This window comes from Pleurodeles waltl, chromosome 3_1 (genome assembly GCF_031143425.1).
Source record: "Pleurodeles waltl isolate 20211129_DDA chromosome 3_1, aPleWal1.hap1.20221129, whole genome shotgun sequence".
Taxonomy (NCBI): Eukaryota; Metazoa; Chordata; class Amphibia; order Caudata; family Salamandridae; genus Pleurodeles; species Pleurodeles waltl.
The window spans coordinates 398,410,438-398,431,954 of NC_090440.1; the positions used below are offsets into that span (position 1 = coordinate 398,410,438).

The 21,517-nt window shown below is 45.4% G+C and overlaps 1 protein-coding gene across 1 annotated transcript in view; it reads left to right on the forward strand.

Moving 5' to 3' along the window:
• The window catches only part of TUBGCP4 (tubulin gamma complex component 4), a 339,555-nt gene that overhangs the window by 201,021 nt on the left and 117,017 nt on the right, over window positions 1-21,517 (forward strand). Inside the window, exons 12-13 of the mRNA XM_069222595.1 lie at window positions 8,971-9,078; window positions 10,108-10,246. Coding sequence (XP_069078696.1) covers window positions 8,971-9,078; window positions 10,108-10,246 — 247 coding nt within the window. The remainder of the gene's footprint in view (window positions 1-8,970; window positions 9,079-10,107; window positions 10,247-21,517) is intronic.

Consider the following 21,517-nt stretch of genomic DNA (forward strand, 5'->3'; position numbering starts at 1 on the left):
CTGTGTGGTAGAGAATTCACAGTACGCTTGTACTGAGACCTCCTCAGAATGCTGGCAAGACTTCTCTTAGCTCTGGTCTTAAACTATCCAGATTGAGAGTTAGTTCTCAATTGCATGTGGGAATGAAGGAGCTATAGAATTTCTAGGATCTGAGATTGTCATTTTCCCTAACTTCACGGTGGCGGTAGAGGAGGCGAGTAGGGCATATACTGCTGTCAAGACTAAACTGCAGCACAAGAATATTGAATACTCAATGCTGTACCACACCCAACCGAACATGATACAGTGGGAAAGCCCACATCTTCTTACCCAATTGAGGTATCCTTCTTTTAAAAGAAAAGGAAGAACTCACCAAGAGAGTGTCTTGAAGATGGAATGCAGGCCTCAAAGACATATTTAGACAGGTATCATATTGATACAGCCTTGCTGCTGGAAACTCATTTGACACATACAAAAGAGCACACATTTGTTGCTAGGTGGAGTGTGCATACATATTTTGCATCATATTTGGACATGCTAGAAGGGTGACAGTGATTATTAAAAGGAATACTCCTTTCCAAACCATTGCAGGTGTTGAGGGGCATTATTTGATTGTACAATTGTTGTTATATGTATTTACAAAGCACACAATCACCCATAAGGGTATCCTGACACTAAGCAGGTGTGTGTGTCAAGCCCTGCCTAGGGCAGTTTGGCTAATTGAAAAGCCAGGTCTTGCGGAATTCAAGAAGAGAGGAGAAAGCTCTGATGTGGAGTGGGAGGTCGTTCCATGCTTTAGGAGCGAAGTAAGATAATGCACGTCCTGATTTGGTTCTGCATATGCTTAGATTGTGTGGAAGTGGGAGCCCTGCAAAGAAAATGTGTCTGGTTGGTTGGTGGAAGGAGATGCGACTGTTCAGGTAGGTGGGGCGTGAGTGTAATGCCTTGAATGTGTGTGAGAGGAGTTGAAATTGAGTGTGGTTGTGTTTCAGGAGCCAATGTAGTTCCCTCGGGTGTGGTGTGATGGGAGGTTGAGGATGACTCTGGCTGCTGAGTTCAGGATGATTTGTAGTCTTCTAGTGAGTTGCTTGGTGATACCAGCGTAGAGGGTTTCCCCATAGTCCAACTTACTGGTGCCTATGGCATGAGTGACAGTTTTTCTACGCTTGCTTGGGATCCATTTGAACATGTTCACCAGCATCTTAAAGGTGTGGAAGAAGGATGTAGTGACAGCATTAACTTGTGCAGTCATGTCCAGTATGCTTTTGATGATTATTCTGAGGTTTGTGGTGTGCATTCTACCTGCAGGTGTGGGTCCAAGTTTGGCTGGCCACCAGTTGGAGTCCCATGGTGAGGTATTCTTTCTGAAGATCAATACTATCCTCTTGTTAGTGTTGAGGTTGAAACTGTTGGCTTTCATCCAGTTAGCGACTTCGGTCATGTAGACAGTAAACTTGTTCCTTCTATTGCGGGGGTTCTTGTCTGAGAGGGAGAATGTGACTTTGTGTTGTCTGCTTAGGTGAGGATGGTGATCTTGTGTGCACAGATGAAGTTGATCAGATGAGTTTGTGTTCTTCAGTGGAGTAAGGGTCCAGGCTCAAAGCCTGTGTTCTCTCCATTAAGAAGGATCAGATGCAGCAGAGAGGGAGTCATTGGATTCCAATATTGTGCAGGCACCTCATGAGGATGGGGTATGAGACTGTGTCAAATGCTACAGAAACATCCAAGAGACATTCGGGCTGGTGTGTCTCCTCTGTCAAGGATCAGGCACTGTTTTCCTTGGCAGCGATGAGTGCTGTTTCTGTACTGTGGTTGGGCCTGAATGTGGAAGTGTGTGGAATCGAGGGGCTGCCAAGGTGGTCAATGAGGTGATGGTTGCTTAGTTTCTATAAGATCTTTCCAGGTATGGTAGAAGAGAGATGAGTCTGTAGTTGGGAAATCTGGTAGGGTCAGGAGATGGTTTCTTGCGCAGGGTCATGACGGTAGCATCTTTCTAATTTCTGTAAATTAGCTGACTCAGTGGAGGTGTTGAGGATGGCTGTTAGTGCTTTGCTGATCAGTAGGAGTCCTTTGGTGAAGGCGTGGTTGGTGGCAAGTGTTAGATGGAGCCTCTGAGTGGATGGTCTCCATGGTAGCAGCGATTTTGACAGTGGTGATGGCAGCCCACTAAGTCAGCATTCATTCACTGGCCGTGATGGGAAGTTGAGTTGCTACAGTGGCTTGGTCCAGTTGAGGGTCGAGGTTGCTGTATATGGAGGTGATTTTGCTACAGAAGACTTTTGAGAGCTTTTTGCAAGGGTGTTGTGAGGGGATGATGTTGCAAGAGGCGGCTGAAGCACTGTGAAATCTTTGATGATGCCAAAGATGTATTTGCTGCTGTTAGCGCTGGCGTTGATCTGATCTGCAAAAACTATGCCGCTTGTATTCCGTATCTGCTGGTGGTAGCATCTTAGGGCTGATTTGAAGACGTCTTTGCCTGCTGTGTCTTGTTTTCCATTTGAACTCCGGTTGTTTGCAGTGGCCATTCGTTAGCCTGAGTTCCTCTGTGTTAACCAGCAGGCCTGTGGATGGGCTTTTGGCTTTGGATTGCACTTTAGTGGAGCCAGGGTGTCAGCGCATGGGTGATCAAGCTGTTGAGGTTCCAGCAAATCATTGCTGTGCTCAGTCCGGTGTCCAGAGGAGGTGGAAGCCCACTCCTCTTCTGAGATGCTTTGGGCGTTTTCAGTGGTGGTAGATATGTGATGATGAAGCATGGGTATTTTGAAACTGATGAGTGCCTGGTCTGTCCAAGTCATAGTTGCTGGCTTGTTGACAGAGATGTTGGTGAATGACGAGAAAATCAGTTCCAATAGGTGTCCAGCGATGTGGGTGGATTCACTAATGTGCTGAGCAAGGCCAAGGTTTCCAAGGATTTCTAGAAGGACCATAGAGTTTGGGTCAGTGCGATCTAGGTGAAAGTTAAGATCTTCTAGGAGGATGAGGCAGCTAGCTATGATGATATATTTCTATTATTAATGCGTATTACCTAAACATGCTGTTTCTAGCCTTCTACCAGAAAGTGATTGAGACCTGCCACCAACTTGCACCCCAAGGAGTAGTAAGCGGAAGGCTTTAACATGAGTTTAGACTCTGAGTTAGATAGGCTTCACTTGATAAATAGGCCTACAATGTTAACCTGCAGGTGGCTGAAGAATTTGATGGTGCAGCATGATCCAACTGAAGTCTGGTGCCACATTTGTGGCAAATATAAGGAGTATGCCTCCTACTCTCATCAGTGCAGGGCACCTTTTCATATATGAATTATTGGCAAAGGAGTAGGTACATTGTTGATTGAGAAGGTTAATTTGAACATCTAGTGCATACCCTGTCTGACCACTCTTCAGTCTTGCTACAACTCAGGTTGTTAGCTGCATGTGGTAGGCACCATATGTGGAGAGTTCCTTCCACAGCTTTACTGGATAAAATGTTTAAAGATGAACTACGTTTGGTTATAATAGGGAATTCCTGTGAATGTTGGCTGTGTGAATAGCAGTGGAATACTATGGCAGGTATTTAATGTAATTATGTAGTGAGGTTGCATGGCCAAACATACCGAAAACACCAGAAGGGCACCTTACATATCTGACCTGGATTAAGCTCCTGAATACCGGACCTACTACTTGGCTCAAACCGAACTTTGCTATGCTGTACCTAACTCTGTTGGTAATGGTACTCAACAGGGCTGGCAGCTTTCCCTCATTATTGTGTGCCATAACACCACTGGCAAGCCTTCTGCAAGAATATGATACCCAGTAAAGGATAACTCTTTGCAAGAATCTGCTTGTTATGTTGCTCTTTGAGGACAGTGTTGATAATATTTCCTCACTTTTAGGGAATTTATGCATGGTAGTGGCATTTCAGACGTTCACAATCAACTGGGAAATATCTACCATAATCACACTCATGAAAGCTAGTGCACACTGCAATACTGAATATCTTATACTGTGGTCAGATGATTCAGTCAGATATTGGCGGAAAAATACATTTAACTAAAATTGGAGAAAACTGTGGTGCAGTTATGGTAGAAGTAAGAGCAAAGATAAGCAGGTGGATAAAATTGCCATTGTTCATAGGAGGCGGATTACACTTTGGAAGGTTGTTCTGCTAATCTATTTTGATCTACTTGTAAATATACCTATTCTATTGAATGATCAATGTTTCTGTACACTTAAGTCCTTGATGAGAATTCTTCCTTTAGGAGATAAAGCACCTCATGCTAAATGGGAGACACCCATGTTGAGTTAAGCTATATTATGATGTAGAGCAAACAATGCATGATCATGCGTGGCACTGCCCTAAGCCTCACGTCACCTGGTGACAGTAGACGACCTATCATATTCTATTTCATTTGTCACAAACATCAACTGACTTGTATACAGGCCTAAGCTCAGGCTCAGAATAGACCTGGTGAGGTGTACAGTCTTAGCACAGAAGCTCAAAGCTGGCAGAGCACGCTGAAATGTTTGCACTTCATTAAACTGAAGCCTGGGGGATTTATATTCAGGAGACAAGTTCATAGATAGACATCTGTTTATAGACCTAGGAGGCACCTCACCCCTGGATATTTTTCAGTACAGTAAGGTGAAGGCTACCTTGAGGATGATTATTCCTGTGCTTCCGGACAAACCTAAACCGCTACGGACACTGCTGTATCTGATCTCTGTCTCAAGCCAGAAATGTTTCATATTATGCCTATATGGTAAGAGAGGTACTACATGTGGATCAAAAATGGAGCAAGGACTTAGACACTCTTAATAAAGGACACACAGTGGGCCTTTTGTTGTAGACCATTAGGTGAGATATGAGGTGCGTTATCACTGAACAGAGTATGACCAGGCCAGCTCACTGTACATTCCTGCATGGTTGGGCTGCCCTTTTCTGGATTTGTAACTTCTGCCTTAGATGTCAGCAGCTGCACTTAACTTTTGGACCATGTTGCCAGGCCTAAAGAAAGGCACATTTTAGTTTTCCTAGGTTTGGCTTCTGGATTTTGGTGAGCATTGGATCTTCTTCAGCCTCCGTAAAGAATTAAGACATGCATCATAGAGCTGGTTGAAACCTTTCGACTTCTGTGTGAACCCACTGAATCATCATTGTGAGCACAAATTCCAACATCAGCAATTTTTACAATTTGAACCTCAACAATGTCTAAAACTACAGAAACAAATATACATACAACAAATATACACATTCTGAAATATCTTGTTTAATTTACAAACAAAAGCTCTGCAAAAATAGAAATTACATTTTTAATGGGAAAGTTGAAGCTCCTAAAACAGCACAAATTACTTGCAAATAGCGGACGATGCATGGGCAGCCTACCCCAGATGGAGGGAACCCGCGCCTTCCTTTCCACACTGTTCACTGCTGGAGTCCTCTTTCAACCTTCATTTATGTAGTCCCCGTGGTGAAGGGTGGGGTATTGTATGAAGGAACCTGAAATGAATGAGCTGCAGCCGGCTAGTAATCGGTAATTCACTGGTTTTGCGACAGCAGTATTTCCAGATTTCAGTTGAGAGGGGTGCGTCCAGTTCTACACTCCAGCTCCCTTTAGCAGGAAATGTGGCTTTTGGGATGTCTGACTGTGCCTCTCGGTATAGGATAGTTATGAGCTGCATAGGGGATTTATCTTTGACGACGGCAAATCTTGCAAGTTCCTCAGGGGAGAATGGGGATATTAGTTTACAATGTGCTTTGATTTGGTGGCGTAGAAATATATTGAGGGGTGTCAGCACTGTTCTTGTATTCAGTGTTTCAAGAGTGATAAACTGGCTGTTTTAATAGAAATTGCCCCATGTGCGTTTCTGTGGATAACGCTTTCTAGCTAGTTATGTAGTATGAGGAGGAGTGGATGGGTTGCCAAGGGCACCAGTGGTGAATATAGCAGGGAGTCTTAGCCTTTTTTCCGTTTGTCCCAGGCTGCAATCTTGGAGTGTATGATACTTTTTACCTCCCCCTGTGCGTTTGGGTGGACCTTACTACAGCCGTGAGGGGGGTCGGGTCTGCAATTTCCACAGCAGTATGCGCATTGTACCACTGTGGACTGAGCCAGTAGTGTGTAAAGTTATCCTGGGAACAGAGGTAGTACAGCTTGAAATTATGGACCCTGGAGTCCCCCTGTGAGTATGGTCACACTATCGGTGGTTTGTTTATGAGCTCACACTATCTTTGTATATTAGTGATTGGAAGAAGGATTTGTATAGTATAAAGATATGAATGAAGTAGTATAAAAATGTAGGTAGTACCACCATTTTCACCGCCCCTGTCTGGCCCGCCATGGTCAGTGGTATTTTCAGCCATCTATCTGTCTTTATGAAGATGAGCAATAATGCAGCCTTAATTTAATCAGATCATTTCCTCCGTGCTCCGACTCAGCCAAACTTCCAAGTATTAGTGTTTGACAGGTTCCAAACCCTACACCAGGTATAACCTGGTTACGCCCCTTTCATAGGGAGTGGTGATGAGTTTCCAAAGAGGGCCCAACATTCCCATGCAGGCTAGGACATTGTATAGATATCCACAGCCAGGGGAGTCAAACGCCTTGTGGTGTCCAGGAAGACCACCACTGCTTCTAACTCATATTACAATTGGTGAAGTACACCATATAAGGTGCGTACGTTATGCTTGGTTGCATTCCCTTGTTGACTCCGCCTGGTTTGGTAACACCTGTGTGGGCACCCTATTAAAGATGTTTTTTGCGAATATTTTGGTGTTGCAATTACCAATAGAGAGGGGACTGATGACTCGCAGCTGGTGTCATTTTTATTAGATTTTAAGTTCACTATCAATAATGGCTCCTGGATCAGTGGTGGAAACGTACCCTTATCTAGTGCCTCTTTGAATACCGCTCGAAGGTGGGGGGCCTACAGATCTGCATAGGTTTTGTAAAGTTCGGTAGGCAAACCATTCATCCCTGGTGGCTTCCTGTTCAGGAGGCCATGGATTTCTTCTTTTTCCTCTCCTGCTGTCAGAGGGTGTATTAGAAATTCCCTTTGGGCAGGGTGGTATCTTGTAGGGTTGATGGTCGCATAACGGTACATGTAGTAACGGATAAAGATTTCTTTGATGCCTGCAGCCTTGTGTCTCAGTCGCCCATCAGGGTAGTTGATAGTAATTATATCATTTGCTGCCCATGACTTCCCTATGATAACGGACACAGTTTTTCCTCTTATGCACATGCCCTGCTATATTTTGCTTCTCTCTTACTGGTTTCATTGTATTCTGTAATTGTATCCCTCAAACTCTGCCCGTATCGATTCTCAAGCTGTGCAGCCCATAGTCACCTACAGTTGCTTAATTTCTACCTGCAGTTTCTATAGTTGTCAACGCTGTGATCTAAGAATCACTTTGTTTAGCTATACAGTGTCCTCTGATCAGCACCTTAAATGTTTTCCAGAGTGTAGTGACAACCGCCTCCCTGGCCTGGTTAGTGTTAAAGTAGTTTTTAATTTTGTCACCTATTTCCTGTCTAAATACTGTGTCCATTAGTGTCCCCGGAGACAGGCGCCACACCCTGTTATGCTTCATAGCATTTTTCCAGACCACTTTTCAGGGAGAATTTTCAGCCTCACAAAAACACCAAAATGGATCTGTTGTCTTTCTCCCATTACCGCCCAGTTATTAAAAGTTGTGCAGGTAGTGGGTCCTTTGCCTTTACTTTTTCTCTGGTTTATACTAAAGTGCTGAATTGGTGACAGATGTCTGATCCTGACTGATGTGGCCAGTATCTGATATGTATCTGTCCAACCTGCAAGGCAAAGTTCTGTATGATTTGCCCTCCTCCAGTGAATTTCTGCACCAGTGTGACTGGTAAAAATAACAACAAACATTGGACCAAAGTGCCAGAACACTCTCCGCTTGTCAACACAACTTGGTTAGAGAATACAATATCTGTAGCCATCCAACCAAATCCATTAGTGTCTTTTTGTCACAGATACTTGGGTAAGCAAGTGAATGCATTTATCTCCATCATAGTTGAAACTTGATGGCTGAGAAGTAATTTTCCATTGACCAGGAAATGTGAATGTTTAAGGATTGATTCCTTAACAAAATTCAAGCCTCCTACCTCAATTATTGTGGGGAATTCCCATATCTTAAGGTCTATAGCATTGAAGAAGTCACAGACTTAAGAGTATTTTAAAGTTAATCATGTGAATTAATATATCTGTATTTACTGAAAAGGGCTTTAGGGCACATTGCTATGTGTAAGTAGACTGATTCAGCATCAGAACTGACTGTCCCACATGTCAAGGGATTCCAAAACATACAAGAAAGGGACGGAAGAGAGCAAGGAACAAGACGTATGCCCATTGACAAATTCCCCTATGAGGTAATCTTTGGAAGTCTATGTCACACAACCTTGACCGTACTCTTCTACTGATGTTAGATTTGTTGGAGGTGGGGAGGGCAGTCATTCTCTTTGGTAAGATTTGATTGAGGCATAGTTATTCTCTTTGGTGTCCCCTCCAGCAGGGCTGATATGAGAAACTAATCTCATGCCAGCCATGATCTCGCCAACTGACATTGTGGGCAGGGCATTTTCCTTTTCAGTTCTTTGATACCATTGGCTGGTGGAACTTGTTCATTCTGTTTGGAACATTGGACAGTCTTCTAACATCACAGGCACTTTTTTTGTTGAAGCCTTCACGAGTGCATTTAAACTTGTGCCCACCTAGCACTGATGCAGTGGACTGATGGAATAGTGTGAGACTCTAAGGTCCTCATTTACTGAAGTATGCACAGGCACAACACAACACAATTTAGCATTGCACATTCGGGCCTCTAAATTGGTAAGTAAATTGACACTATCTTTTGCCTTTCGTTAGTGCTTGCGGAAAAGTTTAGTAAATGAGGGCCCAAATGAGAGCAAGCTTAGAGACCTATATTCTTATAGTGAAACAACTTCTCCACGAAAGTTGCTTGAACAATCTTGTCTTTTTTTGTTTGTTTTAGATGTAAATGTGGCTTTCCAGTTGGCTGCGCATAAAGTCTTACTGGATGATGATAATCTTCTTCCTCTCTTGAAATTGACAATTGATTACCATGGAAAAGAGCCCAAAGGTATGATGACCATGCTTACCCCTGATTCAGTCTCTTTGCCTTCTCTAACTGCATTGAGCTTTCTTGATGCGTATATGTCTTCTCCACAAAGGCGCAGTCTGTTGTCAGTATTTCACCTATTTCATCCACTGGCACAGCTAATAGTACTTGCATGCTTTTCCTGATAACAAAACATTATGTATAGTTTACAGTGCAAATCCGTCAACAAATGAACAATGGTCCATCATGCCTTTCTTCTAGGCCAGAAATTGTAATGGTCTTTGACTAGTTATCCCTACTAAAGCAAGAGGATCCTATGTGATATTTTTAAAGGCTGCAGTCAGAGTGCTAATTCATATGGGGCCTCGTGGAAGAAAAGTCTGGTCAAAGCACAGCTCTCTTCATTGCACTGAGTAGATTCACCCTTCGTGATATGAGAAATTGGGTGGATCCTTTGCTGTGCAAAGTGACTTTTCACAGTGAGTGCTAAATCAGTTCCATCATTAATATTAAGGAAGTGGGAATCGGCGTGTGATTTACTGTGAAAGTTTTGGGTATGCTGGGATAGAGGATTGCATGGGATAGAAGACCTTAATCCCAGCATTCACATTCACTATATGATTGCATTGTCACCCTTGTCCCCTTAAGAGGTGGGGATCAGAATGTCACTCTGAATGTGAAACTGTGTCTGCCCTTCCTAGATGTGTCCAGTCTTAACACCAAATGCTTTGTGACCAGAAAAACAGTTGCAAAAGCATTGGTGCATACCACTGCAAGTCGAAATTGAGGAGGAGCGTTTCTTGGTCATCCATTTTACTTGTGCTGGGGATCATCATAGGCACATTGTGATTTATAGTTGCAGTTACGGATCACAAAGCATTTTAATGGAGTTTGAACTGGGACTTAGTAGTTGGAAAGCAAATATCACCAACTTTATTAATGCCATGTGTTTTATGCAATAGGCACCCTGTGTACATAAAGACTCGTTGTATTTTTACAATGAAACAGAGTTCTTTTAAATGTAATTCTTGTCTTTTTATTGTTCGGCAGATACATCTCAAGCACGGGAAGGTCCTTCAAGGGAGCCTTCACCCCGGGAACCTCCCTCCTCTGGATGGGCAGCTCTCGGACTCACCTATAAAGTGCAATGGCCTTTGCATATTCTATTTACCCCAGCAGTGCTGGAAAAGTGAGTCCCTGCAGAATTCATTTTCTGTTGTATCATAAGATTAGATAATTATGCTAGCCTTCTCTAGTAAGAGTCTTGCTAGCTGTACAGCAAAGTTACAAGAGAGGAAGCAGGGCAAACTAGCCTAACGTAGTATACTACTTTGTATCAAAATGTCAGATCTAAGACTTGTATGACTGTCAAGGTGCATTGTATTTTTGAATTTAAAAAAACCACACATCTGAACCTTCCAGCTAATTTTCAATAAATCAATTTATTTGTATTCATGAACAGGAGCAGTACATATCATAGCCTCCTCCTCACTTGTTGTGTGCTGCAAGAACCTGAACACCTGACTCTTCAAATAGTCTTCCGTCCTAGGCAAGGATAAAATTTCCCCTGTGCATTGCTGTGATACCATCCCCAGTGATAGTCCACTTTAGACATACATATACCATAACAACAACATATAGGCCCTCATTGTGTCTTTGGCCGCCAAAAGAGCATCGCCGCAGCTACCATCCGTCCGCCATAATATGATCCCAGCCGGATTTCCGCCACACGAAGGGTGGAAATCCAGCTGTGGCCATACTGGCGGACGGTGGTAAGGTGCCACTGCTACCACCAGCAGCGCCACGCCAGTACACCGCCGCAAACCGTATTATGACAAATAATACAGCCTGGCGGTGTTCAGCTGGCAGTACCAGCGCCCCGTCCCCTGCCGGAAGACCCCCTGGATCGCAGGTAAGTCAGGTTTCCGACAGGGTAGGGCCGTGGGGAGTGTTGTGTGTGGGGGTGGGGGAAGGTGTGTGTGTGTGTGTGTGTGTGTAGTGCTTGCGTGCATGTATGCATGTGTGAGAATGCGTCTATGCATGGACAGAGGTGTGTGTGAATGAATGAATGGATGCATGTGTGTATGTAGGCATGACTGTCTGTGTAAATGAGTGTGTGTCTGTGTGTGTATGGGAAGGGAAGTTGGAAGGGAGGGGAGGCGTGGATGAAGGGGGGGTAGGGGCATCTGGGGAGTGTTGGGAGGGTGGCCTTCATATCAGTGACAGGGAAGGAATTCCCTGTCACTGATAGGGCCTACCACCATGGTTTTTGTGGCGTTCGTAACGCAACGAAAACCATGGCGGTAGGCAGGGTCATGATACCATCGGCGGTACAATAGCGGCCGCAGGGCTGGATATTCTTATCTCCAGCCCGGCGGCTGCTACCACCATGGCGGTCGGAGTGGTACATTGGTTGGTTGGCTACAGCCAACCTGCCAATGTCATAATGTGGTGGTAAGTACCGCCATCCTGTTGGCGGTACTACCGCCACATTATCTCCGACCACCGGGGTTTTAATGACTCCTATAGTCTCTTGCAATGAAAGTGACTCTGAAGCGATAACCACCTCATGTTTTCGAAGGCTACCCCATCTTTTTACGCCAATCACATTGAGGTCTTCATAATTTAAAACTGTCTGTTCCCTTTTTAAAGGAACTGACTAATCACTAGTTTTGCTTCTTGATTTAACCTTTTGCAACTGCTGTTATAATCATTTTGTGTTGCTTCTTATTTTGATGGAGTTATGATATGATATCCCAAATTTGTATAGTGTGCTACTGCCAATATTGTGGCATCATGGCACTCAAACTTACCATAATGATTACAGGTGTACCTGCATGGTTGATTGCAGAAGTGTGTGGTTATAGAATGATCTTTGTATAAATAGATGAGTGAACTATATCGGAGCTTCAAATGTGGTCTGGTCATGCAGTGAACGTGGCAGCACTGGAACAAATGTTCATCTTTAAAGGATATATGGAAGGGCGAGCCAGAAATCACGCTCAATACAGCTTTGTTTGTTACATTTGTTAACATTTGTCTGGAAGATTTAGAATCTTGTTTTACATTGTGCTTCATTGGTTTCATGGACAACAAATGTCTTCTTGGAGTTGGTTACAGTTCACTTTGTGCATGAAATTTCAGAGAGACTCGTTTTTACAGCCTTTCGGAAAGTGAGATGGTTCTCTGATTCCCTGTGTCTGTTATCTGGGTGAAGATTACATTACAAAGCTTGCTGGTTTTGACTGTGAAAGAATCTGATGAGCTGTGTCTTGGCTACACGTAGCAGTTTTAGTTGTGGGAGAGTGTTGGTTTAGTGGCTTTGTCTTCAGCGTTAGGTCTCCAATTTTTTACGTTGGAATGTTAGTCCTTTTCCATACAGTGCTTGATCTGTTTTGAAGCGTACAAAACATTGATCAGTGAAATGCTTGAAATAATCTCAGCCACTGGTAATTACTCTGGGCCGCCTCCCAGTCCTTAATTATTTCACACACACCATGCCAGTTCAGTTTGGACGCAGCTATATGCAAATCAGTCTTCTCCCTGCTCCAATAAGAATAGTCCATCCTGAAACACAAGCAATCCAAGATCGGTTTCGCCCTGATTGGATCTTTCAGTCAGGTGCAGCTTGGTTCCAGTGGTAAAATGAGCGAGGGACCCACATCTGGCATATCCTTCACACTTCGGTTGTTGCACTGAAACATGCAAAAAAAAGATATGGTTGGAGTCTCAGCTACTGGTAATTACTTGGACGGTATCTTAGTCCATTGTTATCGAGCTGGACACTTCTTATTAAAGCAGGTCCCATACTAATTTGCATGGCGATGAGTCTAATCTGATAATCTGAAGTAGCATGGTGTACAAAAGAAAGATGGATTGGAATGGTACCTGGAGCAATTGCCAGTGGTTAGACTTATTAGAAGCATCCTCCCATCAACTTTTATGTGTTTGATGTAACTCTCTAAGTGGCCAAGAGTATGCTCAGACCTGGGTCTTTTGCTGTCTCTGTATCACTGAACCCAAGCTACACCTGACTGAAGAGCCCCAATCGGGCCAAAAGCTGTCTTGGGTTGCTTGTGTTCTGGTTTACATATGATCTGGCTTGGCAGTTGGGGCAGTACTGCTCCCATTGGAGCAGGACCCAGACTGATCTGCATATGGCTGGGTCTAGTCTAAGGTGTGCACTAGAAGGATGGGTTGGCATACTACCACAAGAATTACCAGCTGTTGAACTTAGTGCAAGCATCCTCACACACCTTTTTGTGTGTTTTCTGGATCTGTTACATGCAGTGCTGACAAGATTCCCAGTGCAGTTGTGATTTTGTTCCAGTGCTTCTAGTGTAAGGATTGCCTGTCTGCTGAATTTTGCACCATGTGTATTTTACGTAGAAAGTTGGCTCTGTATATACTATCTCAAAGTGAGAGACAGTGTGCACAGAGTCCAAGGGTTCCCCTTAGAGGTTGATAGTATCAAAATTAGATAATTCTAATGCTCTGTTTTGTGGTAGCATGGTCGAGCAGTAGGCTTATCAGAGGGTAGTGTTAAGCATTTGTTGTATACACACAGACAATAAATGAGGAACACACACTCAAAGACTTAACTCCAGGCCAATAGTTTTTATATAGAAAAATATATTTTCTTAATTTATTTTAGAACCACAAGATTCAAGATTTGAAGTAAATACATAAAATGCAAGGTACTCCACACAGGTAAGTAAGGAACTTTGAATTAGAGCAGTAACATACACAGTTTTAGTTAAAATGGCAATAAGCTATTTTAAAAGTGAACACAGTGCAAAAATCAACAGTTCCTGGGGGAGGTGTAAGTATTGGTTAGTTTCTCGGGTAAGTAAGACACTTACAAGTTCAGTTTACTGGACATAGGCAGCCCACCGTTGGGGGTTCAAGGCAACCCCAAAGTCACCGCACCAGCGACACAGGGCCGGTCAGGTGCAGAGGTCAAAGGAGGGCCCAAAGCACATAGGCGCCTATGAAGAACAGGGGTGCTCCGGTTCCAGTCTGCCAACAGGTAAGTACCTGCATCTTCGGAGGGAAGGCCAGGTGGGTTTTGTAGAGCACTGGGGGGAGGGGAGAGATTGATACAAGTAGGCACACAAAACACACCCTCAGCGGCACAGGGGCGCCCGGGTTCAGTGTGCAAAGCAGGCGTCGGGTTTTGACTAGGAATCAATGGAGGGACCAGGAGGTCACTCTAGCAGTGCAGGCAGGGCACGGGGGCTTCTCGGACCAGCCACCGACTGGGCTAGGCAGAGGGTGTGAGAAAGTAGCCTCTTTCTAACCTTGTTACCCCCACTTTTGGCCTGTTTGTGAGTGTATGTCAGGGTGTTTTCACTGTCTCACTGGGATCCTGCTAGCCAGGACCCCAGTGCTCATAAGTTTGTGGCCTATATGTATGTGTTCCCTGTGTGATGCCTAACTGTCTCACTGAGGCTCTGCTAACCAGAACCTCAGTGGTTATGCTCTCTCTTTACAAATTGTCACTAATAGGCTAGTGACCAATTTCACCAATTTACATTGGCATACTGGAGCACCCTTATAACCCCCTAGTATATGGTACTGAGGTACCCAGGGTATTGGGGTTCCAGGAGATCCCTATGGGCTGCAGCATTTCTTTTGCCACCCATAGGTAGCTCTGACAATTCTTACACAGGCCTGCCACTGCAGCCTGAGTGAAATAACGTCCATGTTATTTCACAGCCAATTACCACTGCACTTAAGTAACATATAAGTCACCTATATGTCTAACCTTTACCTGGTAAAGGTTGGGTGCTAAGTTACTTAGTGTGTGGGCACCCTGGCACTAGCCAAGGTGTCCCCACATTGTTCAGGGCAAATTCCCCGGACTTTGTGAGTGCAGGGACACCATTACACACGTGCACTACACATAGGTCACTACCTATGTGTAGCTTCACAATGGTAACTCCGAACATGGCCATGTAACATGTCTAAGATCATGGAATTGCCCCCCCCAATGCTATCCTGGTATTGGGGAGACAATCCCATGATTCCCCGGGTCTCTAGCACAGACCCGGGTACTGCCAAACTGCCTTTTCAGGGGTTTCACTGCAGCTGCTGCTGCCAACCCCTCAGACAGGTTTCTGCCCTCCTGGGGTCCAGCCAGGCTTGGCCCAGGAAGGCAGAACAAAGGACTTCCGCAGAGAGAGGGTGTTACACCCTCTCCCTTTGGAAAAAGGTGTTAAGGCAGGGCAGGAGTAGCCTCCCCCAGCCTCTGGAAATGCTTTCATGGGCACAGATGGTGCCCATTTCTGCATAAGCCAGTCTTCACCGGTTCAGGGATCCCCCAGCCCTGCTCTGGCGTGAAACTGGACAAAGGAGAGGGGAGTGACCACTCCCCTGACCTGCACCTCCCCTGGGAGGTGCCCAGAGCTCCTCCAGTGTGCTCCAGACCTCTGCCATCTTGGAAACAGAGGTGCTGCTGGCACACTGGACTGCTCTGAGTGGCCAGGGTCAGCAGGTGACGTCAGAGACTCCTTATGATAGGTTCTTCCAGGTGTTGCTAGCCTATCCTCTCTCCTAGGTAGCCAAACCTCCTTTTCTGGCTATTTAGGGTCTCTGCTTTGGGGAATTCCTTAGATAACGAATGCAAGAGCTCATCAGAGTTCCTCTGCATCTCTCTTCACCTTCTGCCAAGGAATCGACTTCTGACCGCGCTGGAAGCCTGCAAAACTGCAACAAAGTAGCAAAGATGACTACTGCGACATTGTAATGCTGATCCTGCCGCCTTCTCGACTGTTTTCCTGGTGGTGCATGCTGTGGGGGTAGTCTGCCTCCTCTCTGCACTAGAAGCTCCGAAGAAATCTCCCGTGGGTCGACGGAATCTTCCCCCTGCAACCGCAGGCACCAAAGAACTGCATCACCGGTCCTCTGGGTCTCCTCTCAGCACGACGAGCGAGGTCCCTTGAACTCAGCAACTCTGTCCAAGTGACTCCCACAGTCCAGTGACTCTTCAGTCCAAGTTTGGTGGAGGTAAGTCCTTGCCTCCCCACGCCAGACTGCATTGCTGGGAACCGCGTGTTTTGCAGCTACTCCGGCTCCTGTGCACTTTTCGAGGGAATCCTTTGTGCACAGCCAAGCCTGGGTCCACGGCACTCTATCCTGCATTGCACAATCTCCTGAGTTGTCCTCCGGCGGCGTGGAACTCTGTTGTGTAACTTCGGGTGAGCACCGTTTCACTCCACTTCGTAGTGCCTTTTCCGGCACTTCTCCGGGTGCTGCTTGCTTCTGAGTGGGCTCCTTGTCTTGCTGGACGCCCCCTCTGTCCCCTCACGCAATTGGTGACATCCTGGTCCCTCCTGGGCCACAGCAGCATCCAAAAACCCTAAGCTTTGCAGCTAGCAAGGCTTGTTTGCGGTCTTTCGGCGGGAAAACACTTCTGCACGACTCTTCATGACGTGGGACATCCATCCTCCAAAGGGGAAATTCCTAGCCCTTGTCGTTCCTGCAGAATCCTCAGCTTCTACCATCCGGTGGCAGCTTCTTTGCACCCACAGCTGGCATTTCCTGGGCATCTGCCCACTCTCGACTTGATCGTGACTTTTGGACTTGGTCCCCTTGTTCCACAGGTACTCTCGTCTGGAAATCCATCGTTGTTGCATTGCTGGTGTTGGTCTTTCCTGCAGAATTCCTCTATCACGACTTCTGTGCTCTTTGGGGAACTTAGGTGCACTTTGCACTCACTTTTCAGAGTCTTGGGGTGGGCTATTTTTCTAACCCTCACTGTTTTCTTACAGTCCCAGCGACCCTCTACAAGGTCACATAGGTTTGGGGTCCATTCGTGGTTCACATTCCACTTCTAGAGTATATGGTTTGTGTTGCCCCTATCCCTATGTGCCCCCATTGCATTCTATTGTGACTATACATTGTTTGCACTGTTTTCTATTGCTATTACTGCATATTTTGGTATTGTGTACATATATCTTGTGTATATTTGCTATCCTCATACTGAGGGTACTCACTGAGATACTTTGGCATATTGTCATAAAAATAAAGTACCTTTATTTTTAGTATAGCTGTGTATTGTGTTTTCTTATGATATTGTGCAAGTGACACTAGTGGTACTGTAGGAGCTTTGCATGTCTCCTAGTTCAGCCTAAGCTGCTCTGCTAAGCTACCATTTTCTATCAGCCTAAGCTGCTAGACACCCCTATACACTAATAAGGGATACCTGAGCCTGGTGCAAGGTGTAAGTACCCCATGGTACTCACTACAAGCCATTCCAGCCTCCTACAGAGGGTCACCTGATGGTCACTCCTGTACTGGAGTTCGGTTCCTTCTGGTCCTGGGGGCTGCAGGTGCATTGCTTGGTCCAGGTGTCGGGTTCCTTGTTTCAGGCTGTCGCGGTCAGGGGGAGCCTCTGGATTCTCTCTGCATGTGTCGCTGTGAGGGGTCCAGTGGGGTCGTCTCGGGTTATTCACGTGGTCGCAGTCGCCTAGGAGTCCTCCCTGTAGTGTTGGCTCTCTGGAGCTCGAGTCGGGGGCATCGGGTGCAGAGGGTAAAGTCTCACGCTTCCGGCAGGAAGAATGAAGGCTTTGAAAGTTGCAAGAAAGTTGCAAAAATGTTGCTGTTGGTGAACAGTGCAGCTGTTCTTGGGAGTTTCTTGGTCCTTTGGTTCAGGCTAGTCCTCTGAGGCTTCAGAGGTCGCTGGTCCCTGTTGGATGCGTCGCTGTGCAGGTTCTTTGAGTCTGGAGACAGGTCGGCAGGGCTGGGGCCAAATCAGTAGTCGTCTCCGTCGTCTCTGCAGGGCTTTCAGGTCAGCAGTCCTTCTTCTTTGTGTAGGTTGCAGAAATCTGATTTCCTGGGTTCTGGGTTGCCCCCAAATACTAGATTTTGGGGTGTGTTTAGGTCAGGAGGGCAGTAGCCAATGGCTACTGTCCTGGAGGGTGGCTACAACCTCTTTGTGCCTCCTCCCTGAGGGGAGGGGGGGCACATCCCTATTCCTATTGGGGGAATCCTCAAAAACCAAGATGGAGGATTTCTAAAGGCAGAGGTCACCTCAGCTCAGGGCACCTTAGGGGCTGTCCTGACTGGTAGGTGACTCCTCCTTGTTTTCTCATTAGCTCAGCTGGACTTGCCACCAAAAGTGGGGGCTGTGTCCAGGGGGCGGGCATCTCCACTAGCTGGAGTGCCCTGGGCCATTGTAACACAAAGCCTGAGCCTTTGAGCCTCACCGCTGTTACAGTTCCTGCAGGGGGTAGGTGTGAAGCACCTCCACCCAGCACAGGCTTTATTTCTGGCCCTAGAAAGCACAAAGGCTTTCACCCCAGGGGGGTCAGAAACTCGTCTCAGTGGCAGGCTGGCACAGACCAGTCAGTCCTGCACTGAAGGATTGGGGTAAAATACAGGGGGCATCTCTAAGATGCCCTCTGTGTGCATTTTTTAATAAATCCAGCACTTGCATCAGTGTGGGTTTATTATTCTGAGAAGTTTGAGACCAGCTTACAATGTCTAAGAATAGACTTAGACACTGTCGGGGCATTTTGCTCATGCAACTATGCCCTCACCTGTGATATAGTGCACCCTGCCTTAGGGCTGTGAGGCCTGCTAGAGGGGTGACTTACCTATGCCACAGGCAGTATTTTGTGGGCATGGCATCCTGAGGGGGATGCCATGTCGACTTTGCCTTTTTCTCCCCAACAATACACACAATCTGCAATGGCAGTGTGCATGTGTTAGGTGAGGGGTCCCTTAGGGTGGCACAACACATTCTGCAGCCCTTAGGAACCTTCGCTGGTCACAGGGCCCTTGGTTCCACTGGTACCTTTTACAAGGGACTTATTTGTTTGCCAGGGGTGTGCCAATTGTGGAAAAAATAGTACATTTTTTGTGAAAGAACGCTGGTCTTGGGGCCTGGTTAGCAGGGTCCCAGTGCACTTCTCAGTGAAGTCAGCATCAATATCAGGCAAAAAGTGGGGGGTAACTGCAACAGGGAGACATTGTCCTACATACTTGTTAGAGATTTCTGATCTCTGTAGTAAAGTTAATTCGCATAGTCCAGGTGAGGGAGCATAAGTGCTGCTGTAGCTTGCATTCCGATTAACAAGCCTAGGGTTTTTTTTTTTTATTTTAAGATTCTGAGTGTAAATGATGGGGATTAACTAGAGTGTCTGTTTACAGTTCCAGAATAAGGTCTGCATTGAGGACGAATCCACGGCTTTTTTATTGTGTCTCTAGTGAGATATATCCTGAGTCTGTAAGCCAGGCATAGATATCTTACTGGTGGCCAGTTTCGCGTTCAATCAGATGTAGTTTATTTAAGACACTTTTTTTTTCTCAAAACATTACAATAACACAAATAACATTTATGTATTTTAAACCCCCTTTTCTGTCAATTGAGGAAATGTTCCCAAAGCAGTAGAAATATCAAATGATACCATTTAGTCTTATAAGTACCTTGCTCTTTTACCGAGCAGTCAATGATAATTTTATTTTTCACCAGAAATGGACGCAAATGTCTGTTTCGCTGAGGTAAAAACAAAAAAAAATCAGGTAAAATATGACATATCTACGTCTGGTTTACTTCCAAATAAAACTACCTTAGGATTGTCCCTTTCCATTTTATTCATGGCCCCTGAGGCAGGGTTAAAAAACATCTCCTTTGAACTTTTAAAATCATTGCCTCATCATCTCAACTGCTGTCAGCATGTTACGGCCTATCTACCACCACTCAGGGTAGTTGGCCTTCATCAGGTCTCAGATCCCTAGATTCACACTCACCACACCTCTTTATCAGAAATATCTGCGAAACGTGGTGGTAAAGTCTCATGCAGTGACCTTACTTGCTACTTCTTGTACAAATGCCCACGGATTACCTATAAGACAAATGACAACATGAATTTATTTCCACATGAGGGTGAAAGTTTCCGATCCAAGCATTCCAACCATTCCATTTACCCATTTTATGGAGAGTGTAGAGTACACTCCCATGCGTCATGCCCTAGTAATAATAGCTTTAAACACTCAACTTCATATTTGCACTAATATAACATTTTGTCACCTTGTTTACTAATATAAGGAGGGGTTAAAACGTTAGCCAATGGAAAACAACTCAGGAGTCTTACCCTGGTTATTCCAAATTCTCTCTAAAACCAGGGTGGGAGCGGGAGTGTCGCCCTGTAGTCACACACTGGATGGAAATAAAACACCTCGCTCATGCTAACTGTCTCAATTCCAAATATTGAAATGCTGATCATCTCCTACCTGTATGTTGTGTTCATAATGTCATACCATAGGCATAGCCCAGTAAATTCCTATGCGAGCTATGCTGTCTGCACTGAGATGCGTTGTCGATTATAAGCCTTCAGCATCACCACAGCGAAATACTGCCATGCCCATTGCTTCATGTTCAGGCAGAGTACATATATCTTAGACCTCTTGAAAGCCATATACATCACCCATTATGTCGATCCATCCTGCTGTTCATGTGTCTCAGCCCCCTCAGCTCTCATGTTCCGAGCCGTAGGGTTTTTAATAAAAGGGCTGGCAAGTTTCTGCTCTTTATTAACACTGCATCGTCCGTCTCATATGTAGCACGGTATTCTTAGAGTAGATTCACTCAGCTGGTATGCTGATTTCTTCCACTATTTAAGCATAACTCTCAACCCCCCCGTTCCCCAACAGGGCTCATGTGTGTTGTGAGCCGGTGATAGTTATAAAGCAAAGGAGCTCAAAACTTTACTCCTTCCTGTGACTCTGAGCTGCCCCAAACATATTTCTTAAACCCCCTGCTCATGGACAGTGCAGAGGATCGGAGTCTCTGAATCCTCGTAGAGACTCTCATTTTCCCTTAAAGAGTATCTGAGCCCCCTGACACCACACCACAAGGTCTCATCCCCCCTGCACTTACTTCCTCAAGGGACTGAGGCCACCTGAGTTGACCGATCACTTTCCGTCCGATGTTGGGATCCGGATTCTTAACACGCCCTTTAAATAGCGGCAGAATCGGAAGCCGGCTATTGAGTACAATTCTGTATGTGACCCCCAATGGTGCTAGACTGGTCACTCTGCGAGGCAAATGGTCAGTTTCACTCCCATGTTTCTCTGGGTCCTAGAGGTGTCCCCGTCACAGGTTGGTGTAGACATATGCACATAAATATCTTTATTAGAGTCTGTTGAGCTATCAGTGTGAACACAAGACCCCGTCTTTTCTATTTATGACGTCAATCAGTCATGTGCCTTGCACAGTTGAGTACATAACTACAAGGAATCCTTCACTGAATTACTAGTTCTGCCTTCCCTTAGTGTAAGCGCTGGAAAGGTCATGCTCAAGCCAATTTATTCAACACTTGCTGTCATATTAGAAGAGAAACGTGTGTGTGTATATATATTCGATGGCATGTGTAGCTGCAGATACACATGCTATGCACAGGTCCTGCCATCTGGTGTTGAGCTCGGAGTGTTCCAAGTTGTTTTTCTTCGAAGA